This window comes from Carcharhinus amblyrhynchos, chromosome 34 (genome assembly GCF_965287045.1).
Source record: "Carcharhinus amblyrhynchos chromosome 34, sCarAmb.v2.hapA, whole genome shotgun sequence".
Lineage (NCBI taxonomy): Eukaryota > Metazoa > Chordata > Chondrichthyes > Carcharhiniformes > Carcharhinidae > Carcharhinus > Carcharhinus amblyrhynchos.
The window spans coordinates 13,017,686-13,041,158 of record NC_137357.1 but is presented as its reverse complement, the minus strand read 5'-3'; the positions used below and the strand labels follow the sequence as shown (position 1 = coordinate 13,041,158).

General features: G+C 47.2%; 1 protein-coding gene across 1 annotated transcript in view; it reads right to left on the bottom strand.

Annotated features, from left to right (window-relative positions):
- The window catches only part of LOC145361264 (calcium-activated potassium channel subunit alpha-1-like), a 123,467-nt gene that overhangs the window by 55,981 nt on the left and 44,013 nt on the right, over positions 1-23,473 (bottom strand). Inside the window, exons 14-18 of the mRNA XM_080216895.1 lie at positions 23,229-23,365; positions 18,774-18,842; positions 16,992-17,078; positions 8,974-9,050; positions 7,222-7,306 (exon numbers count right to left, since the gene is read on the bottom strand). Of these exons, the coding sequence (XP_080073021.1) occupies positions 7,222-7,306; positions 8,974-9,050; positions 16,992-17,078; positions 18,774-18,842; positions 23,229-23,365 (455 nt within the window). The remainder of the gene's footprint in view (positions 1-7,221; positions 7,307-8,973; positions 9,051-16,991; positions 17,079-18,773; positions 18,843-23,228; positions 23,366-23,473) is intronic.

The window sequence follows — 23,473 nt, the reverse complement described above, 5'->3', positions numbered from 1 at the left end:
CTGGCCTACATGTGACTCCAGTCCCACAGCAACGTGGCTGATAGTTAACTGCCCTCTGAAATAGTCCGGCAAGCCTCTCAGTTCAAGGGCAACTAGGGATTGGCCTTGCCAGCAATGCCTTCATCCCATGAAATGATAAAAAGAACTGGGAGAAAAGGGATGAGGCTCTGTAGACCAAAGATCCAATCTATGCACTGCCAGTTTGAGCTGAGGGAAAAGGATCGATGTAATTATATTGATGAAAACCCAGAAAAAGAGCAGTTTCAAGGAAGTTGTATCACTGGTGGCAGAAGATGAAGTATGGGAATGGGCATTGAGCAACTGGGGGGGGGGTGGGCAAGGGGGGGTGGATGGCGGAGGTTGTGAAAATTGGAAGGAGTGCAGTGGAGTGTAATAGAGAAGAAGGAAGCATCAAGAGGACAGATGCGAAATTGACCTTGTGGTATAATGCAGAAAATTGGACAATGCCAGAAGAGAGCAACCGGATACTAATGAGTTGTAGATGTTGAGATGGATGTGTGGAGTGACAAGGTCAGGAACCTGTACTCGAGGGAGTTAGTGAAGATAATTGAAGTGTCAAAGAAAGTAACCAAGCAGAGATTGAAATGAGAGGGTTACCTTTTTGGAGCACAAAGAAATCCAGTGAGATGAGTCCAAGAGGAAGGAGGAGAGAATGGCTGAAGGTCAGATGGAAAGATGTATTTGCAAGAAAGTGAAACACAGTGGGACTGGAAGAGAAGATGGAGAATAATAATCAATTGCCAAGGTGACAACTGAAGTAAAAGAAGAAAAGCTGAAGGAAGAGTGTTGTACCTTGAAGAGCAGATTCAGCATCTTTGTCTTAGCTTCCTGTCAACTTACTACATTCCTGGAGCAGGAGGCACAGTGCTTAGCACTACTACCTTATCGCTCCAGGGACCCGTGTTCAATTCCGACCTTGGGTCACTGCTTTTGTGGAAACTGCACATTCTCCTTGTGTCTGCATGGGTTTTCTTCCACAGCCCAAAGATGTGCAGGTTTGGTGGATAGGTTGTGGTAAAATTGTCCCTTGGTGTCCTAAGATATGTAGGTTAGATGTCATAGTAAATGTGTGGCGTTAAGGCGTGGGGTGATGGAGTGGGTAAAATGTTCTATCAGAAAGTTGGTGCAGATGGGCCAAATAGCCTCCTTCTGCACTATTGGGATTCTATGATTTTGACTCAACCTGAAATTGGGGTCCAAGGAACAGGCTCCAGTAGGAAAGTTAGGATAATCAAGGGGAAGGGGAGGGAGGGAGATGCAGGCTGGAGGGGGAATGGGAGTAGAGTGTGAGGAGGAACTGGATTGGAGTGGGAAGGAGAGGGGCAATAGGACTGGAGTGAGTGGGGGGGAGGTGGGAGGGGAATGGGACTGGAGTGGGGGGTGGGGAGGGAATGGGACTGGAGTGGGGGAGGGGTGGAAAGAGAAGGGGACTGGAGTTGGGGAAGTGGGGAGGAGAAGGGGACTGAAGGGGGGGTGGGATGGAGAGGGGACTAGAGTGAGGTGGGGTGGGATGGGGAGGGGACTGGGACTCGAGTGAGTGGGGAGGTGGGAAGGGAAAGGGACTGAAGGGAGAGGGGTGGGAACATGAGAACATAAAAACTAGGAGCAGGAGTAGCCATCTGGCCCCTCGAGCCTGTTCTGCCATTCAATAAGATAATGGCTGATCTTTTTCATGGACTCAGCTCCACTTACCCGCCCACTCACCATAACCCTTAATTCATTTACTGTTCAAAAATTTATCTATCCTTACCTTAAGAACATTCAATGAGGTCGCCTCAACTGCTTCACTGGGTAGGGAATTCCACAGATTCACAACCCTTTGTGTGAAGAACTTCCTGCTCAACTCAGTCCTAAATCTACTCGCCCTTATTTTGAGGCCATGCCCCCTAGTTCTAGTTTCACCTGCCAGTGGAAACAACTTCCCTGCTTTGATCTTATCTATTCCCTTCATAATCTTATATTATGATGGCATGGGGAGGGGATTGGGATAAGAATGAGGGGGGAGATGGGAAGGGGAAAAACTGAAGTGGGGAGAGGTGGGAAGGGAAAGGGACTGGAGTGAGGGGTGGGAAGGGGAAAGGGACTGGAATCGGGGGAGAAGTGGGAAGGGGAAAGGGACAGGAGAGTGGAGGTGAGGAGGGGACTGGAGTGAGGGGGGAGGTGGGAAGGGGAAAGGGACTGGAGTTGGGGGGGTAGTGGGAAGGGGACTGGAGTGGAGGTGTGGGAAGGGATAAGGGACTAGAGTGAGGGGGTTAGGAAAGCGAAAGGGACTGGAGGGGGGGCGGGATGAGAAGGAAAGGGACTGGAGTGGGGGAGGTGGGTATGGGGGCAATTGAGTCTGTATTCCAAGCTGTGTTTTATTTATTTCTGCTCCTGATGAAGTGTTTTTAAGCCTCCATGAATGTGTTCCAAATAATCTGTCATCGCTGGCAGGCGCCCGTTGTAAATTCTATTAGTTAGGGATATTTGACATCAAACCCATTGTAAGCTTGTCATGAAAAATACTGTTTACAATGGATTGTGGCAGGACTGCTGTCTGCACTGGGAGCTGACGACTAAACAATAAGCAGATTCAGTATGAAGTATTTCTACTCCTCACGTCAGTATTTAGGCAAATTATGGGCCTCGCAGCTCCTGAGGATGAATAAAGTGTGCGATGGCACCCACTTTTTAATTTGAAAGCATAACAGGACATCTTAGAAGACAGCTTTCTGAGCCGTGACTCAGTGGGAAGCACTGTTAACTCTGCGTCAGAAGATTGTAGGTTCCAGTTCCACTCCACAGGCTTCAGCACACAACCCAGGCCATGGGGCCTCCTGTCAGGGCTTATTTCCTGCTCATGCATGAACAGGAAAAAACTTTCCAAGAAGGAAGCTGGGCCCATGTGAACAGTTATGCAGAAACTGGGGGTTGGGGTAATCTCTGACATTGCCTACTGCACACAGTGGGATGCAGGCAGGCTGGAGCCTCCCAGGAACAGGAAGGGGTACCTTAAGATAGAGAAATATATTGCACAAAGGTGTAAGTCAGTTAAGAGCACTGAAAGAAGGGACGCACAAAGATGTCACCAAACCTAGCACCACCTTTGGGGTCAAAGGTAGTACGTTTAGTAACATCTTAATACAGCCCGTGAAGCATGATGTTCTGTTGGCATGGCTGGGCACCTGAGAGTTTGTGTGGCAGCTTGATATATGTGGCAACCCAAGGCAGAGGAACAGTGAAAGGAGAGGTTCAAATCCTGGATGTGGATGTGGATCCTTGGTGAAGGCATCAGAGCGAAAGCATTGTTTGGGACAAAGAAGTTGAACAGGTCTGTCGGAGGTTGGTGAAGCAGAGTGGATGGAACCAGGATGTTGAGGAAACTGGAAGAAAAACATTTTGAAGTCACATCATGTTAATATGAACCGTGCCAGAACACACAAACCATGGTTTAAAGTTGGGTTCCCCATGGAGTTTGAGAACAAAGGTCAGAATCTTACACATGGGGCATGATCTTACCGCCCATTCATCCTGCTGCAGCAAAGGTGGGGAATTTGGTAATAAGGCAAATCTCTGTTCACTGCAGCGGGATGGGAAAATCCTGCTGGCGTAAGCAGTTAGAAAATTCCAGCCATGGTCTCTCATGGTATGGTTTCTGTAGTTTCCCAGTCTCCATATTCTTTCCCTGTGATCAGAGTGCAGTAACGGAAGGATTTGTGAATTGATTCATATTTTGACAAGCTGTGACTTTCATTACTGTCTTTTCCCCTCCAATAGGGTCGGGGAGATTCATCCTATTATAAGGAAATTGAGATAGTTGAAATAATTTATGTTTATATTGTGTGTCTTTAAAATAAGTTATAAATTTGTGCTTAATTTGTGTTTCCCTATTTGTGTGCTCAGGAAGGGTTAAAATTTCAATTTAGCTTCATATTAAACAAAGGTGTCTATGAGTAAGTTTCACTTTAAACTTTTCCTGCATCATAATTGAGGTTTTAGCATGTAAAACCAATTGCAGGTTTAAGCAAAAAAAAAACAAACTTTGCTCAGCAATCAGAGGCTCACACTGAAAAGCAGAAAAATTTGAGTTCAGTCTGGAACCAGGGAACCCAGAAGCAAGGAGAATTGTACAGCCTACTAGGCAGGTCGTTAGAGGCAAAGGGACAGAAAGCAGGCCCCAAGAGTTAAAGAAGTCAGAAATCAGGGAATGAAAGTTCCAGTAAATTAAACGAACAAAGAACAGAAATCTGGAAAACTGTTCAAAGAAGTCAGGACAAGGGAGAGAGGCTCCTAGTTAAAGACAGGGCTACATGCTGTTAGCTAACGAGAGCCAGACATCAGAGGTGGTACTCAGATAAAAGCAAAATAGTTTAGATGCTGGAATCTGAAACAAAAACACAAACTGCTGGAAAAATCTCAGCAGGTCTGACAGCATCTGTGGGAAAAGAGTAGAGCCAACGTTTTGCATCTGGATGACCCTTCATCAGAGAATCAGCAGACACTATGCCATAAGGGTGGAGTGGGGTGTGGAATGGGACAAAGGGAATGTAAATGAGGACATGGAAGTCTGAGAAGGCGTTAAAAGTGTCCATTAAATGATCAGAATGTGTGAATGGCAGAACAGAGGTACAGATTGTTAAAAGACTGCCTGAGGAATGTGGCAGTTGCCCTGAAGGGAGTGGGGTGGGATGCTGGGGTGGGAGTGAGGTGTGGCGGGGGGAGGGTGGGTGGGAAAAAGAAAGGGAGCTGGAATGGAGAAATGGAAAAATGGAAGTGAGAAAGAAGGATGATAAAATGGGTGAATGAGATGAAACAAAATAAAATAAATGGGAGTGAAGGTGGAGGGGAGAGCTCATGCTCTGCAGTTGTTGAACTCAGTGTTCAGTTCAGAAGGTTGCAGAGTGCCCAATCAGAAGATGAGGTGCTGTTCCTCCAGTTTATGTTGGGGTTCACAAGAACATTGCAAAAGGCCCAGGACAGATACGTGGGCAGGAGAGCAGGATGGTCTGTTGATATGGCAAGCAACAGTAAAGTCTGGGTTCTGCTTGCGGGTGGACCAAAGGTGTTCTGCAAAACGGTCACCCAGTCTGTGTTTGATTTGAGTTGATTTATTGTCACATGTATTTTACAGTCAAAAGTATTGATTCTTGTGCACTATACAGACAATTCATACCGTTCATAGAGAAGGAAATGAGCGAGTGCAGAATGTAGTGTTACAGTCATAGTTCGGGTGTGGAGAAAGGTGAACATAATGCAAGGCAGATTCATTAAAAAGTTTGACAGCAGCAGGGAAGAAGCTGTTCTTGTGTCGGTTGGTACATGACCTCAGACTTTTGCATCTTTTTCCCAACAGAAGAAGATGGAAGAGATAATGTCTGGGGCGCATGAGGTCCTTGATTATGCTCGCTGTTTTTCCAAGGCAGCAGGAAGTGTAGACAGAGTCAATGGTTGGGAGGCTGTTTTGTGTGATGGACCTTTTGTAGATGTCTCCGATGTAGAGTGGCCTGCATTGGGAGCAGCAAATGCAAAAGACAAGATTGAAGAAGGACATGTGAAGTGCTGCTTCTCCTGAAAGGAGTGTTTAGGAGCAAGGAGGAGGTAAAGAGGTACGAAGTTTGCTGACACCCACCACAGCCTGTGAAGCAGCAGTGTTCTTTTGGTGTGGCTGGGTACCTGAGAAATTTTAAAGAAGCTTGAATCCATATAGCAATCCAAGGCAGAGGAATACTGAGAGGAGAGGTTAAAATCCAGGATGTGAATCCTTAGTGAAGGTATCAGAGAGAAAGCAGTGTTGGGAGAATAATCCAAGGCATGTCCTTTGTGGGGACCAGATCAGAAACACCAAGTTGTATTATGAAGTTAGAATCAACTACGTTTTTGATTTTCGCATTAGTGTGAGGATAAGACAATTCACTCCTTCTAGGAAGTTTAACAAGAACAAAAAGAATTAGCATACTTTACCAATTGAAATAAATTAAACACGATAAGATACAATTCTTAACTGCAAGCCTATCTCGATTTAACCAATTAAGTTCCAATTTAAGCAATATTTCTAATAGCTTGAAACTCCTCTTCAGAATCAGGAAGCAGAAACACACAAGCTTATGTGGGTTATCAGTCCTCAAGCCTTTTAACACTTCTGGAGAGAGCAGGTCCCAGACTTCAAGAGGTAGCACAAGGTTAACACTGGTGCCTCACACCGCCAGAGACCCGGTTCAGTTCCAACCTCAGGTCTTGTCTGTGTGGGTTTCTTCTGGGTTCTCCAGTTTATTCCCACAGTCCAAAAATATGTGTGTTAAGTAGATTGGCCATGCTAAATTGACCCTAGTGTCAGGATTAGCAGGGTAAATAAGTGAGGTTTTAGGAATAGAGCCTGGATGGGATTGTGGTCGGTGCAAACTCGATGGACTGAATGGCCTCCTTCTGCACTGTAGGATTCGATGATTCCATTATTCAATCTCCAGAGAGAGAAAGAAGAGCTGCTGCTTCTCACAAGATCCAAACAGAAACTGCCTGCTTTTCCCCTGTGTAAGCCTAGCCCCTCGCAATAGCACATTAATGCCCTTGTCAATCAATCTAATTAAACTCTACCCTGAAGCCCCAGGGGACAACTCAAAAAATAATGAAACTGCCTTAACACAGGTTAAAACAAACACCCTAATAATTAGGATCAATTATTCTTCTGCATTCTTGGCAGGTGGGCTGCCTGGAGCAGACAAAGCAGCACCGTAATCAGATCTGAAGTTTAAAACATGCCCCTTCACAAGAAACATGACACAAATACATTTCTTAAAGGCACAGTATCATCACAGACTAGAAACTCTCGTGTGAAAGTTAAAGTTCCAGTGGGACCAGTTGGTGCACAATGTGACAAACATCTGGGGGGATTTGATTTAAAAAATCCACAAATGTTGTTTTGGGTGGCATCTGTCACTTTGTTTCAGAGTGGGCTGTGTCTGACCACATTTCACCTATTAGTTTACAGGGACTGTGTACTTACTGAGAACGTTAGAGTGTACAATTTTGTCACTTGTGTTATCTTTCTAAACCTGTGTGGAGCTGTAAATATATATCTGGAGTTTAGCCTCAATGGGAGGTGGGGGGAAAGTGGTAGGGAAGAGTGGATTAATGTGAGTTGGAGGGACATTAGAGCAGGGATGTGTGTTGGATATGATTGTTCATGGTGCAGCTTTAGATAGTGAGAATGCATGGCTGACTTACTTCTCACGTGATATACTCTGCTGTGGCAGCACTCCCAGCGACCTGCTTCTCATCAGAGCATAATACTGCACCTCAGGGTCTTGTGCTGGAAATGAAGAGAAATGATGAAGAGAATTATGAAGCCAACTGAAAACCCAAGTATTGGGAACAGAACCAACATATTTCCTCTGTCTGGAACTCTCCTTTTCACACAGGGTGGGCTTCTGTGTTTCTCTGAATTTACCTCCAGTCTCAGAACATTAATTAATCATTTATGCTCTCTCTGGATAAGAAGATATGAAACTGATTCCTCCATCAGTTTCCAGTTGAAATAAATCTGGAAGTATCCAGGTTATGGAACCCTTCTTAAAGCTTTGAGTGCAATGACTGTTGTTATGTGGACAACATTAGCAGCTATTTGTGCATGGCAAGATCCCATCAATGGCATTGCGATGACAGCTGAGACAGAAGTCTTCTTCGTCTTCACATTGTGCAGTGCGATCTTCAGCCTCAGCAGAGAGGGCAGGTTCTCTCATGTAGTGTATTAGTCCCTCAGGCCAAGGACTGAAAATGGTGTCCCAGTTCCGATCAGGGGCTGGATTTTATGGGCTTTCCTGCAGCTATTTGACCCTCGACATGGTGTGAATTGCACAAGGTGGAGGAGACTTGTGAGCCCGCCTGGAGGAGGGATCTTCCCTTGGAGCATTGCTGATCAATTTAATTGTCAGGTAGCGCTGTAATCCCAGCAGCACGAACAGCATCAGCTTCGAGACGTGTCCATTGCGAGGACTACAGTCCGACAAGGAGGGCGGGTGTCTGGAACTCCAGTAAAGTGAATAAGGGAGGTGGAGAGGCTGGGTTTGAGAGGACTAAAGCTGTGTGAGGGCGGGGGGCTGCGGGGGGATTCCCGGATTCATGGGGGTATTAAGACCTTGAGGGGACATCTCCAGTGGGCACACAGGATCTTCCTAAGGGATGGTTAACACCAGATCAGCCCGTAAACACTGCTGTTCCAGCTGCTTGGCCTGGCCTCTCCCTAAGGTGCTGGGGTTGGGAGCAGGCACTTATGTAGTCCAATTAGATCACAAATAGACCCGAGGATGAGCAGACCACCAAACATCTTCAACATTCCCCATCAACCGAGAGACAGTTCAGCGGCCGGTGACCAAACAGCAGTCAGATCACACTCTGCATTTTACAAATGCCCCTCCCGCACCCCCCCCCCGACTTTCAATCACACCAGTGAGTGTACACACTCTGCTGAAACAACGGTAAAAGCCATCAATGTGACATATTCCATGTAACTCACTGTCTCAGCAAGCATTACATTCTCCCACTAAAAACTCGCACATTAGCCCAACTGAACACTCACTGTCCCTACAAACAATCACTGTCCTATTAAATACTCCCTCTACACTGCCTCCCACTAAACACACCCAGGACAGGTACAGCGCAGGATTAGATACAGAGTAAAGCTCCCGCTACACTGCCCCCATCAAACACTCCCAGGACAGGTACAGCACGGGGTTAGACACAGTGAAGTTCCCTCTACACTGTCCCCATCAAACACTTCCAGGACAGGTATAGCATGGGGTTAGATACAGAGCAAAGCTGTAGACGAGTCTAAAGGGCGTGAAAGTGGGTTAAGGATTGTTTGGGTCAGCCATGATCTTATTGAATGGTGGAGCAGCCTCGAGGGTCCTGCAGCTTACTCTGTTTCTCTTTCTTCAAGACACTGAAAGGCACTGTAAAAATGCAAGTAGAGACACTCACTTTGTTTACATGAACACTTCTTGATCCGCCTGGGGTCAGTAATCTCAGAGTGACAGGCATTGCAGTAAATGTTTGCTCTGTGGGGAAAAAAGCAACAGGTCAAACCATTGGTGCCTTTTCAAACCTAACTGGACAGCCTGGGAAAGCCACGCCAGGATAGCCTGGAAAAAACATGAGAGGATAATCTGGGAAAACCATGAGAGGGTAACCTGGGAAAGCCATGAAAGGATAACCTGGGAAAGCCACGAGAGAATAGCGTAGAAAAAACACGACATGATAGCCTGGAAAAAATACGAGAGAAAAGCCTGGGAAAGTCACGAGAGGATAGCTTGGGAAAAACAACCCAGGAGGGGATAGCCCGGGAAAGTAAGGGAGGAGAGCCTGGGAAAAGCCATGACAATATAACCTGGGAAAGCTGCAGGAGGATAGCCTGGGAAAGCCAGTAATGAGGGATTGCTCACTGTCAGAGGGTCAGTAAGTGCTGAGGGAGTGCCGCACTGTCAGAGGGTCAGTGCTGAGGGAGTGCCACACTGTCAGAGGGTCAGTACTGAGGGAGTGCCGCACTGTCAGAGGGTCAGAACTGAGGGAGTGCCGCACCGTCAGAGGGTCAGTACTGAGGGAGTGCCACACTGTCAGAGGGTCAGTACTGAGGGAGTGCCGCACTGTCAGAGGGTCAGTACTGAGGGAGTGCCGCACCGTCAGAGGGTCAGTACTGAGGGAGTGCTGCACCATCAGAGGGTCAGTACTGAGAGCACACTGCACTGTCAGAAGGTCAGTACTGAGGGAGCGTTGCACTGTCAGAGGGTCAGTACTGAGGGAGCGCTGCCCTATCAGGGGGTCAGTACTGAGGGAGTGCTGCACTGTCAGAGGGTCAGTACTGAGGGAGTGTCGCACTGTCAGAGGGTCAGTACTGAGGGAGTGCTGCACTGTCAGAGGGTGAGTACTGAGGAAGCACCGCACTGTCAGAGGGTCAGTACTGAGGGAGTGCTGCACTGTCAGAGGGTGAGTACTTAGGAAGCGCTGCACTGTCTGAGGGTCAGTACTGAGGCAGTGCCGCACTGTCAGAGGGTCAGTACTGAGGGAGTGCCGCACAGTCAGAGGGTCAGTACTGAGGGAGTGCTGCACTGTCAGAGGGTCAGTGCTGAGGGAATTGCCGCACTGTCAGAGGGTCAGTACTGAGGGAGCGCTGCACTGTCAGAGGGTCAGTACTGAGGGAGTGCTGCACTGGCAGAGGGTCAGTACTGAGGGAGTGCTGCACTGTCAGAGGGTCAGTGCTGAAGGAGTGCCACTCTGTCAGAGGGTCAATACTGAGGAGGTGCTGCACTGTCAGAGGGCCAGTTATGAAGGAGTGTCACACTGTCAGAGAGTCAGTTCTGAGGGAGTGCTGCACTGTTAGAGAGGTCAAGACAAGGGAGTGCTGCACTGTCAGAGGGTCAGTACTGAGGGAGTGCTGCACTTTGAGAGGCAATGTCGGGAAAAACCCATCTAATTCACTAACGCACTTCAGGGAAGGTAATCTCCTGTCCTTACCTGGTCTGGCCAATGCAAAGTGTGGTTGACACTGCACTGTAGGGATTGGCAACAAATGCTGGCCAGCCAGTGACTCCCATGTGCAATGAATAAAAATAAATGCTTACGGAGTATTCCCCTGAGTCAGTTTGGGGGGTGAGTGGCAGGGGGTTGGGGGTGGAGGGAAGTTGCGGGGGGTCAGTATTGAGGGAGGGCAATACTGGATGGCTGGAGGATTTTTGAATGTATACCAATGATGGACCACCTGCGGCCCAACTGAGTTCTGTGTGTTGCCCACAAGAGATTTATTGACCATTGCCCAAGCACAGAGTTGCCACATTCTGCTGATTTCTGTCCGTATAGTTTTTCTCCTATTGGTATGACTGTCGTGATACAGTAAGAAATCTCACAACACCAGGTTAAAGTCCAACAGGTTTACTTGGTAGCACTAGCTTTCAGAGTCTCAGGCTCCTTCATCAGCTGAGTGAGGACTTGTGTTGACAAACAGGTCACATAAAGACACAAACTCAATTTACAAGATAATGGTTGGAATGTGGAGTCTTTACAGGTAATCAATTCTTAAAGGTATAGACTGGCTGTCTGTACCTTCAAGACTTGATTACCTGTAAAGACTTGCATTCCAACCATTATCTTGTGAATTGAATTTGTGTCTTTGCATGACTTGTTTGTGAACGTAAGTCCTGACTCACCTGACGAAGGAGCCTGAGACTCCAAAAGCTAGTGCTGCCAAATAAACCTGTTGGACTTTAACCTGGTGTTGTGAGACTTCTTATTGTGCTTACCTCAGTCTAACACCGGCATCTCCACATCATGAAGTGATACACACATGAGGCAAGTTGTGGTGACTTTAGCAAGGTCCTCGAGGCAGACCTGTTAGAGTATGAGCTCCCTGATTGAGGTAGTTTATGCTGCCCAATCTGGGAACCCAGCAGAGGTAGATAATGTGGAGGGTCCAGGTCACTGGCTGTCACGGTGTATCCTCTCTACTGGCTGGTACCTGTCTGAGTATCACTAACTATTGGAAATAAATTTAAAGGAGGAACATTGGCCTTGATGGAGTTATTTCCAAAGTGAAATGAGGCACGTGCTGTTTACTCACAACACTGACTGTGAGAGCCATCCACTCCCTCTGTGTCCAAAGTGTTAATATTTAATCTAGTTTTACTATTTCTATTCACGTATAAATGATGAAGCATTTTCTATAACTCATTATGAAATATTCAGCATGTATTAAATATATTTAAACTTATTCATGGGGTCGCAATTAGTAAAGAAACCCAGTTTCAATCCTGAGGTCCACTGAGGTAAAGGAGAACCTCTCATGTGACCTGCTCACTTGCCGAGGTTGCCCATTATTGGCATACGCTGTTCAAATGCTTTAATTTTGAGGTAAACATCGGCAAAGTAGAGACAATGCATCAATTGGCCATGCTAAATTCTTCCTCAGTGTACCCGTACAGGTGCTTGAGTGCAACGACTAGAGGATTTTCACAGTAACTCCATTGAACATAAGAACATAAGAAATAGGAGTAGGAGTAGGCCATCTAGCCCTTCGAGCCTGCCCCGCCATTCAATAAGATCATGGCTGATCTGTCGTGGCTCAGTTCCACATTCCCGCCCTCTCCCCATAACCCTTAAACCCCTCTCTTATCAAAAACCCATCAACCCGCGTCTTAAAAATATTTAGCGAGGTAGCCTCCACCACTTCAACGGGCAGAGAATTCCAGAGATTCACCACCCTTTGAGTGAAGAAGTTCCTCCTCAACTCCATTCTAAACCGCCCCCCCCCTTTATCTTGAGGCTGTGTCCCCTAGTCCTATTATACTTTCTGAGCGGGAAGAGTCTCTCCACCTCTATCCTATCCATCCCATTCATCATCTTATATGTCTCAATGAGATCTCCCCTCATTCTTCTAAACTCTAACGAGTACAAGCCTAATTTATTCAGCCTCTCCTCATAGCTCAACCGCGTCAACTCCGGCATCAGCCTAGTAAACCTCCTCTGCACTCCCCCCAAGGCCAAAATATCCTTGCGTAAGTACGGCGCCCAAAACTGCACACAGTACTCCAGCTGCGGCCTCACCAATGCCCTATACAGCCGCAGCAAGACCTCCCTACTTTTATATTCAATCCCCCTCACGATGAAGGCCAGCATCCCATTCGCCTTCCTGATCACCTGCTGCACCTGCAAGCTGGGTTTTTGCGACTCATGCACAAGGACCCCAAGGTCCCTCTGCACCGTCGCCTGCTGCAGTTTTTTGCCACGTAAGTGATAATCCTTCCTACCATTATTCCTACCAAAGTGGACCACCTCGCACTTGCCAACATTAAATTCCATTTGCCATTTCCTGGCCCATTTGCCCAGCCTATCTAGATCCTTCTGTAGACTCTCCACACCCTCTGCACAATTTGCCTTTCCTCCAATCTTGGTGTCATCAGCAAATTTCGACACCCTACACTTGGTTCCCTCCTCCAGATCATCTATATAAATGGTAAATAGCTGAGGCCCCAGCACTGACCCCGGGGCACTCCACTAGTCACCATCCGCCAATCCGAATAGCACCCGTTGACCCCCACTCTCTGCCTCCTATTTGACAACCAATCCTCTATCCACGCTAACACCCTACCCCCAACTCCCTGTCCCCTGACCTTCTGCAATAACCTTCTGTGAGGTACCTTGTCAAACGCCTTCTGAAAATCCAGAAAGACCACATCCACCGGCTCTCCTCTATCCACCGCCCTAGACACATCCTCATAGAACTCCAGTAAATTTGTCAGACACGACTTCCCTTTAACGAAACCGTGCTGCGTCTGCTCTATCAAGCAATTCTTCTCAAGATGCCTTGCTATTTCCTCCTTGATGACGGATTCTAACATTTTACCTACAACAGACGTTAAACTAACCAGCCTATAATTCCCTGCCTTTTGCCTGGCACCCTTCTTAAACAACGGCGTAACATTAGCCGCTTTCCAATCTTCCGGCACTTCCCCGGAATCCAGTGACGTCTGGAAAATAACCACCAGGGCATTCACTATCACCTCCGCCATTTCTTTCAGAACCCTCGGATGCATTCCATCCGGTCCTGGCGACTTATCCACAATCAGTCCCTCCAGTCTGTCGAGCACCTCCTGTCTAGTAACAGTAATGTCATTAAGACCCTCCAGTCCTACCACCTTTCCATCTCTAACACCCGGCAAATTATTCACGTCCTCCTCCGTGAAGACAGAAACAAAAAAGTTATTCAGGACCTCAGCCATATCCCCATCCCCTACCACTAAGTCCCCCTTCTCATCCTCTAAGGGACCAACGTTCACCCTAGCCAGCCTCTTCCTTTTTATATATTTATAAAAACTCTTGCTATCCTTTTTTATATTAAGCGCAAGCCCAGCTTCATAGTTTCTCCTACCCTTCTTTATCATCTTCTTTGTCAATCTTTGTTGACATTTAAACCTCTCCCAATTTTCTTCTCGCCCACTACTCTTTGCTACTCTAAACGCCTCCGCTTTTAATTTAACACTTTCCTTCACCTCCTTCGTTATCCACGGCTTATTACCTCTCCTCCTACTGTCCTTTTTGACCATCGGAATAAATTTCTGCTGAGCACCAAGAAAGATCTCCCTAAAGATCCTCCACTGCTTCTCAGCAGACCTACCTTCCAACGTGTTCCCCCAGTCCACATTCGCCAATTCTTCTCTCATCCTACTGTACTCCCCTCTGTTCGAACAAAGGACATGCGTCCGGGAACCCACTTTCTCCTCCTCCATCTGCACCAGAAACTCCACCATACAATGATCACTCTCCCCAAGAGGATCCTTCACCGCAAGGTCCCTAATTCTACCCGCCTCATTACATAGCACCAGATCCAAGATAGCTCGCTCCCTCGTCGGCTCCAACACACACTGTTCGAGGAAACTATCCCGGCAGCATTCCAAGAACTCCTCCTCGAGCCCACTGCATCCAACATGGGTCGACCAATCTATATATAGATTGAAATCCCCCATAACCACGGCTGTCCCATTCCTGCACGCCGCACTTATTTGCGCGTTAACAGCCTGCCCCACCTCCAGATCATTATTCGGGGGCCTATAGACGACACCCACCAGCGTCTTCTTCCCTTTGCTATTCCTAATCTCTACCCACAACGATTCCGCTTTCTGCTCCTTGGCTCCAATATCATCCCTTGCTACCACCCTGATGCTATCCTTAATCAGCAGAGCTACACCCCCGCCTTTTCCCTCCTGCCTATCCTTCCTAAACACTTGGTATCCCTGGACATTCAGCTCCCAGTCCCTGTCACCTTGCAGCCACGTCTCTGTAATGGCCACCAGATCATATCCATTTGTGCTGATCTGCGCCACCAGCTCATCCACTTTATTCCGAATGCTTCGTGCATTCAGGTAAAGTGCCTTCATCCCAGCCTTCACCTGGACCCTATTTGTCGTAACACCACCAACCATACTCACGCCCCCTACTCCCTCTATTATTGGGACATCCTCAGCCTCTTCCCTTACCTGTACCCTCTCCTCAACTTTAGCCCCCGTAACGTCACCTACCCTCGCACCCTCCCCCCCCAATTAGTTTAAAGCCCTGTCTACAGTCCTCTTTACTCTATTCGCCAGCACTCTGGTCCCAGCACGGTTCAGACCAACCCCATCCCACCTGAACAGGTCCCACCTACCCCAATACTGATGCCAATGCCCCATAAATTCAAACCCATTCCTCCCACACCAATCCCTGAGCCACCCATTCACTTCCTTAATCCTATCTACCCTACGCCCGTCTGCACTCGGTTCAGGCAGTAGCCCAGAGATAACTACCTTGTCGGTTCTACTCTTCAATTCCATTCCCAGCTTCTCATACTCCCTCCCCAGATCCTCAGTTTGCATTTTGCCTACGTCATTGGCACCCACATGTACCACAACGACCGGATTCTCACCCTCCCACTCCAGGTTCCTCTGCAGCCCAGATGTGACATCCTGGACCCGAGCACCAGGCAGACAACACACCCTTCTGTGCACTTTGTCATTGTGACAAAGGACAGTGTCAATACCCTTCACCCCACTATCCCCAATCACTACTACGTTCCTTTTCACCTTCTCCTTGCCTATGTCCTGCTGCATCACTGTACCGTGTGCAGTTTGCTCACCAACCTCACCTCCCTCGTCGTCGTCCACGGAGCCTCAAACCTGTTATGCAGATTGAGAGGCTGAGGCCTCCTCTCCCCACCCTCCTTCCTCCTCTCCCCACCCTTCTTCCTCCTCTCCCCATCCTCCTTCCCCCTCTCAGCAGCCCCCTCTTGTTCCTGACCCTTAAAGTTAGCCAGTCTCGGGGGGGTGGATGTCACTTGCACCCCATTGACAATGGCACCCTCTCTCCCCTTGATGAGCCTCAGCGTCCGTAGCTCAGAGGCCAGCTCATTTACCCTGAGCTGGAGCTCCTCCAGCAACCTGCACTTACTGCAGACATGGTCACTGGGAAGGACCCTGGGGTCCACCAGTTCCCACATCATACAGAAACAACACATCACATGCCCCTCCATTATTCACTGTAGTAGTATTGAAAATTTCAACACTAACTTACCTGGCCCTCTTTCTCCCCAGCCCTTTGCTCCTAAGCCCTAATAGCTCACTCTGCTTCCCCCTCACTCCGCTGCCCGCTCCGACGCTGCCCGCTGTCTACACCAGGCCTCTTTTTAAACCTGGCGCTGATTTAAAGCTTGCTGGCCCACAACTCCCTTTTAACCACTCCCTCAGAATTCTTAAAGAGGTAAATACAAAAAGCCCGCAAAAATGCTTTTAAATGATTTAAACAGTTCTACAAGGAACAAAGTGCCTTAAACTTAAATTTAAACAGGTTTTTAATAGGTAAATTCTTATCTCTCTCTCTCTGCTCCTTCACTCCTCTGTTGATTTTATTTTATTCATTCATAGGACATGGGCATCGCTGGCTGGCCAGCATTTATTGCCCATCCCTAGTTGTGCTTGAACTGAGTGGCTTGCTAGGCCATTTCAGAGGGCAGTTGTGAGTCAGCCACATTGCTGTGGCTCTGGAGTCACATGTAGGCTAGACTGGGTAAAGATGGCAGATTTCCTTCCCTAAAGAACATTAGTGAACCAGATGGGTTTTTCTGACAATCGACAATGGTTTCATGGTCATCAACACATTCTTAATTCGAGTTATTTTTTATTGAATTCAAATTCCACCACCTGCCGTGGCGGGGTTTGAACCTGGATCCCCAGAACATCAGCTGAGTTTCTGGATTAATAGTCTAGCGATAATACAATAAGAATCACTTCCCCTTAAAGTCCACTTGTGACAAAATAAATAAACTTTAAATAATCTATTGCCTACTTGAAATAGAATAAAAAGAATTGATTTACCAACAGTTTGTGAATGAAATGTTAAAAAATTCCTGAAAGCATATTTCCTGTCGCATTGTACACACTGTCCCATTGTGCCACCCAGTGTGTTCTATCAAGAGAAATTACCTGTTTACAAGAGTACGTTTCTTTGCAATGAAAAACCCGAGAGTATGTTCCTGTATCAGGACGCTGTGGTCTGGGTTGATCAATATACTGCAGGTGGAGGGAGAAAGGAAAATGTTCATGAATAAAGGAGTCATTTGCTCAGCTACTTATATAAATTTTTCATATCCATGCTCACTGCCACACACACGCGTAGAGTGATAGGCAGAACCACACCAACAATCTCACACACAGACAGCAATTTATTTTTTATCCTTTTTCACGAAACATGGATGTCAGTGGTTGGGCCGGCAGTTTTATTGCCCAGCCCTATTTGCCATTCGTAAGGCGCTGGTGAGCTGCTTTCTTGAACCACTGCAGTCCATGTGGTGTCGGTCCACCCACAGTTAGGGAGGGAGTTCCAGGATTTTGACTCAGTACAGTGAAGGAACGGCGATGTATGTCCAAGATCGGATGGTGAGTGGCTTGAAGGAGAACTTGCAGGTGGTGGTGTTCCTAGGCCTCTGCTACCCTTGCTTTCTAGTTGGCAGAGGTGCTGTTGGAGCTGCCTAGATGAGTTGCAGCAGTGCATCTTGATGATGCACACTGCTGCCATTTTGTTTTTATTCATTTATGGTATGTGGGCATCATTGTCCATCCCTAATTGCCCTTGAGATGATAGTGTTGAGCTGCCTTCCCAAACCACTACAGTTGTGCATCATTTCAGGATTATCCTTCCATGAGTTTCTGGCTAAGCAATTCTCCAATTTTTCTTTCCAAAGCCCATTAACGTGATCTCTTCAGTTCCTCAACCTGGCCTTGGATATACCTTTTTTGGAGATGCCTTTTCCCCAGTCTGCTTCCACATCTGCACAGCATTTTCTAAGCTGACAATTCAAGCTGACTGCTTTCTCCTGGAAGGCTGTGCGAGGACTGCTGTCAATTCTTTTCACTAGTTATATGATAGAGGAAATCCTCCTTCACAAAACCTGCGATAGAGTCCCACCCTCATTCCATGTGATGGACAGTGAAATGCATATCTTCTTACTTGAAGTGCATGCTTAACTGAATAATTTCCTTTCCCCATCGCTCCCCTGTCCCGCTCAGTGGGTTTTAACTGACACAAGATCAAAGCTGCAAATTGGACTGCTTGATTCTGTTTGGAAACATAGATAAAAATGAATTGAACATAATAAATATAACTCCACCCTCAACCACTGTCTCAGTGACAGAACGGAAGCTTCAGAATATTCTCAAACAGAAATATCAATTCATTATTTTACCTTCAAAACAACTCTTTGATTGTGTGACACGCATTAATGTCCATATTTCTAACAGATGGATTTTTCTTCTCTCGAGACTCTGTGGCTCTATTGTTCACTTAGAAATGGATCATTCATTGTTCAATTATGTTTTCATAATCAATTCTGATGTTGCTTGAGAAACACCACCCAGACTGCATTTACTTGCGGGTTGCCAATCAGCTACTCAATCCACTTACTTCACATTTTACATTTCACTTTAACTTCCAGCCTAAAAGTTGTATTCCTGATAATAAGTTATATTCTGGGAGATAAAAATTATGAACTAGATATTCACATATTGCCTCTCCTTCACTGTCATTGGTCCAAATTCTGGAACTCCCTGACAGCAATGTGGATGCACCTACACCAGACGGATTGCAGGAGTTCAAGATAGTGGCTCACCACCTCCTTCTCAAGGCCACCAGAGGTTGAGCAAGGAGCATTAATGACATCCACATCTTGAGAATGAATAAAAAGGAATGGTTGGAGGGAAAGCAGCTACCTGATTTCTTCAGTGTTGTCCCTGTACTGAATAGCTATCAACAGGAGCTTTAACCGAATGTAACACAACCTAAAAAGAATTGGACAGACAGAGATGAGAAAGTATCACAGGGTGAATTATTGCACTCATTCAATATCCTTCCCAAGATCATCTTCCAAAGAAATTTCTATTTCACAATGTCTTATTTCAGCATATTACAATGGATCACAGACATTTGTCGTTTTCATTCCCTTTGCTTTCTCACTGAGTCTCACAGGACACAGGAGACCAATGTCCCCGTACTGACATTTTAAACTAGCTCACAGAATCATAGAATTTCTACAGTGCAAAAAGAAGTCATTTGGCCCATCAAGTCTGCACTGACTACAATCCTAGCCATAACTCAATGTATTTACCCTGCTAACCCCCTGACAATCAGGGGAAATTTAGCATGTCCAATCCACCTAACCCACACATCTTTTGGACTGTGGGAGGAAACTGGAGCACTCAGAGGAAACTCACACAGACACGGGGAGAACTTGCAGATTCCACATAGACAATGACCCAAGCCAAGAGTTGAACCCGGGTCCCCTGGCGCTGCATTTGCCTTCCTGACTGTCGACTGAACCTGCACGTTAACCTTTCGAGTATCATGAACAAGGACTCCCAAGTCCCTTTGTGTTTCTAATTTCCTAATCATCTTCCCATTTCGAAAACAGTCTATGCCTCCATTCCTCCTTCCAAAGTACATGACGTCACAATTTTCCACATTATATTCCATCTGCCACTTCTTTGCCCGCTCTCCTAACCTGTCCATGTCCTTCTGCAGCCCGCTTGCTTCCTGAATACTGCCCGTCCCTCGATATATCTTTATATCTTCTGCAAACTTCGCAACAATGCCTTCAGTTCCTTCCTCCAAATTGTTAAAGTACAGTGTGAAAAGCTGTGGTCCCAGCACTGACCCCTGAGGCACACCATTAGTCACCGGCTGCCATCCTGAAAAAGACCCCATTTATCCCTACTTTCTGCCTTCTTCCAATCAGCCAATCCTTGATCCCTGCCTCTGTTACCTCCTCCAGCCCCACAATCTGGGTTCCCTGCACTCATTCAGTGTAAGCTTGTTAACAGAGTGTTAACAGAGCGTCACTGATTTCAACCCTCCTGCGAAGCACCTTGAGATCAATGAGATAGTGCAGAAGTCCAAGTTGCTCTTGTTATCCTGTTCAGTGCCAGTGGGTGGCAGTGTTTGACCAGGAATCTATAACCAAGCCAACAGCACCACTGACAGGCTACTTGGTATATTGCATCTGTCCAGAAAGTGCAAATTTGGCAGGAATCTGACGTCAGGAAAAATTGCCTTTAATTTCGAGCATAGATTTGTACAGCAAGAATGGTTATTGCAGGTAATGGTAGCTTTATCCCTGGAAGGTATAATCCAGCAGCCAGGAGGCATCATCAATAGCTTAACAGCAAACATCACAGGTTCCTGATATGGAGGGCATTAGCTATGAGGAGTGGTTGGAAAAACTTGGTTTCTCAGAGTGTAGTGGGTGCCTGGAACCCGCTGCTGGGGGATGTAGTGGAAGCGGATACACTAGTGGCTTTTAAGGGTCATCTGGATAAATACTTGAATAGGATGGGGCATGGAGCTGGGGGTAGGGTGTTAGCATGGTTAGAGGACTGGTTGTCAAATAGGAGGCAGAGAGTGGGGGTCAGTGGGTGCTATTCGGATTGGCGGATGGTGACTAGTGGAGTGCCCCGGGGTCGGTGCTGGGGCCTCAGCTATTTACCATTTATATAGATGATCTGGAGGAGGGAACTGAGTGTAGGGTGTCGAAATTTGCTGATGACACCAAAATTGGTGGAAAGGCAAATTGTGCGGAGGGTGGTGAGAGTCTACAGAAGGATCTAGATAGGCTGGGCGAATGGGCCAGGAAATGGCAGATGGAATTTAATGTTGGCAAGTGCGAGGTGGTCCACTTTGGCAGGAATAATGGTAGGAAGGATTATTACTTACGTGGAGAAAAACTGCAGCAGGCGACGGTGCAGAGGGACCTCGGGGTCCTTGTGCATGAGTCGCAAAAACCCAGCTTGCAGGTGCAGCAGGTGATCAGGAAGGCGAATGGGATGCTGGCCTTCATCGTGAGGGGGATTGAATATAAAAGTAGGGAGGTCTTGCTGCGGCTGTATAGGGCATTGGCGAGGCCGCAGCTGGAGTACTGTGTGCAGTTTTGGGCGCCGTACTTACGCAAGGATATTTTGGCCTTGGAGGGAGTGCAGAGGAGGTTTACTAGGCTGATGCCGGAGTTGAGGGGGTTGAGCTATGAGGAGAGGCTGAATAAACTGGGCTTGTACTCGTTAGAGTTTAGAAGAATGAGGGGAGATCTCATTGAGACGTATAAGATGATGAATGGGATGGATAGGATAGAGGTGGAGAGACTCTTCCCGCTCAGAAAGGATAGTAGGACTAGGGGGCACAGCCTCAAGATAAAGGCGGGGGGGGGGGCGGTTTAGAACGGAGTTGAGGAGGAACTTCTTCACTCAAAGGGTGGTGAATCTCTGGAATTCTCTGCCCGTTGAAGTGGTGGAGGCTACCTCGCTAAATATTTTTAAGACGCAGGTTGATGGGTTTTTGGTAAGAGAGGGGATTAAGGGTTATGGGGAGAGGGCGGGAATGTGGAACTGAGCCAAGACAGATCAGCCATGATCTTATTGAATGGCGGGGCAGGCTCGAAGGGCTAGTTGGCCTACTCCTGCTCCTATTTCTTATGTTCTTATGTTCTTATGAATAGAGGGATATGATCTCCGGAAGGGTAGGGGGTTTTATTTCAGTCAGGCAGCATGGTCGGTGCAGGCTTGGAAGGCTGAAGGGCCTGTTCCTTTGCTGTAATTTTCTTTGTTCTTTGTTCCACATAGGGACTTCTGAACAGTGGGTTAGACTACTTTTGTGATGTTTGTGTTGTTTGTTTGTCAGTGGGGTGGAAGTTCTGATTGTTCAATGTGGTTTCTGGAGAGCGAGGGAGAAGGAGTTGACACATGAGTGATGGATGGCAGAAGATGGGGAGTTTCTTTGAATCTCTTTTCTCTTGCCTGTGTCCATTAGCCCCTGAGAAACAGGGAGGTAAGAGTCAGTCACAGCAGGAACTTGCATTCCATTCAGAACCTCAGAATGTCCAAAATGCTTGACTGGCAATGGAACATGCAAGACGATTTACACACAGTAAGCTTCCAGAATAATCTCACTGCTGCTTAGAGGACTTAGAATGTAGAGAACATAGAATCTCTACAGTACAGAAGGAGGCCATTTGGCCCGCTGAGTCTCTCCTGACCACAATCCCACCCAGGCCCTATCTCCATAACCGTGCTAATCCTCTGACACGAGGGTCAACTTAGCACGGCCAATTAACCTAACCAGCATGTCTTTCGGACTGTGGGAGGAAACCGGAGCATCTGGAGGAAACCCACGCAGACACAGGGAGAACGTGCAGACTCCACGCAGACAGTGACCTGAGGCCGGAATTGAAGCTGGGTCCCTGGTGCTGTGAGATAGCAGTGCTAACCACTATGCCACCGTGCTGCCATCCATGCTATGGTGGCACAGTAGCTCACACTTTTTGAGCAATAATGTTCAGCTAAGGCATCAGGGAAGACTCTCTTGATCTTCTTCCATGAATGCCACCAAACCTGCTCCATCCTTCAAATAGTCCTGCTTTTGGAGTTTTAGTCATTCATGGGGTGGGAGTCATGATAATCTGACACAGGTATGAGTACAATCCACTAATCCGACTCCAGTTAAGAGCGCAATCAATCCTTTACTCCAATAAACCCGTTAAGATTCATGGATGTTTTGTTAAACCATATTTCTTGCCCCTTCATGCTATGACTGTGACCTCCAGGCAGTAGAGGGGGCTGCAGTGACTGGACAGCACAATTGCAGTGTGACATGTCATAGAATCCCTGCAGTACAGAAGGAAGCCATTCGGCCCATCGAGTCTGTACTGACCACAATCCCACCCAAACCCTATTCCTGTAATGCGACACATTTACCCCCTAACACTCGGGTCAAATGTGCAGACAGTGACCCAAGGCTGGATGGAACCTGGGTCCCTGGTGCTGTGAGAGGTGGCAGTGCTCACCACTGTGCCACCGTGTTTAGATAAACTGTTTCTTTTTAAAATGTTGACACTAAAACTTACAGTGCCAACAGAAAAATCAGGAGAGAATGCTTGAATGTTAAACATAATGTGTGGCTTCAAACCCAGAGCAATGTCACTGGAGACTCAGATGGCTGTAGACCATTGAGAGAGGGTTATTGAATGGCAGTGCGATGGATGTCGTGAAGAGCACTGGGAGGGAATGCTGCCAAATCCTGGTGTCATTAACCTGGGCGACATTAGACGTAACCTTGCCCTCACTCCCTCCCTCCAGCACCATCATTCCTATATCACCATCACTGGTGGGAAGTCACTCACTCACTCGCACACAGAACTAAAGGACATTCCCACAAAACTGTCTGACAGATACTCGGTGAAAAGCTCCTGGTTCAGTCCCTCCTGGTAGATGTCAAGCCAGGTTCCAGTCTTCAGCTGCAAATGAGAAGAGAATGACAGGTTCTTGATTAATAAGGGGATCAGGAGCTATGGGGAAAAGGCAGGAGAATGGGGATGAGAAAAGTATCTGCCATGATTGAATGGCAGAGCAGACTCAATGGGCTGAGTGGC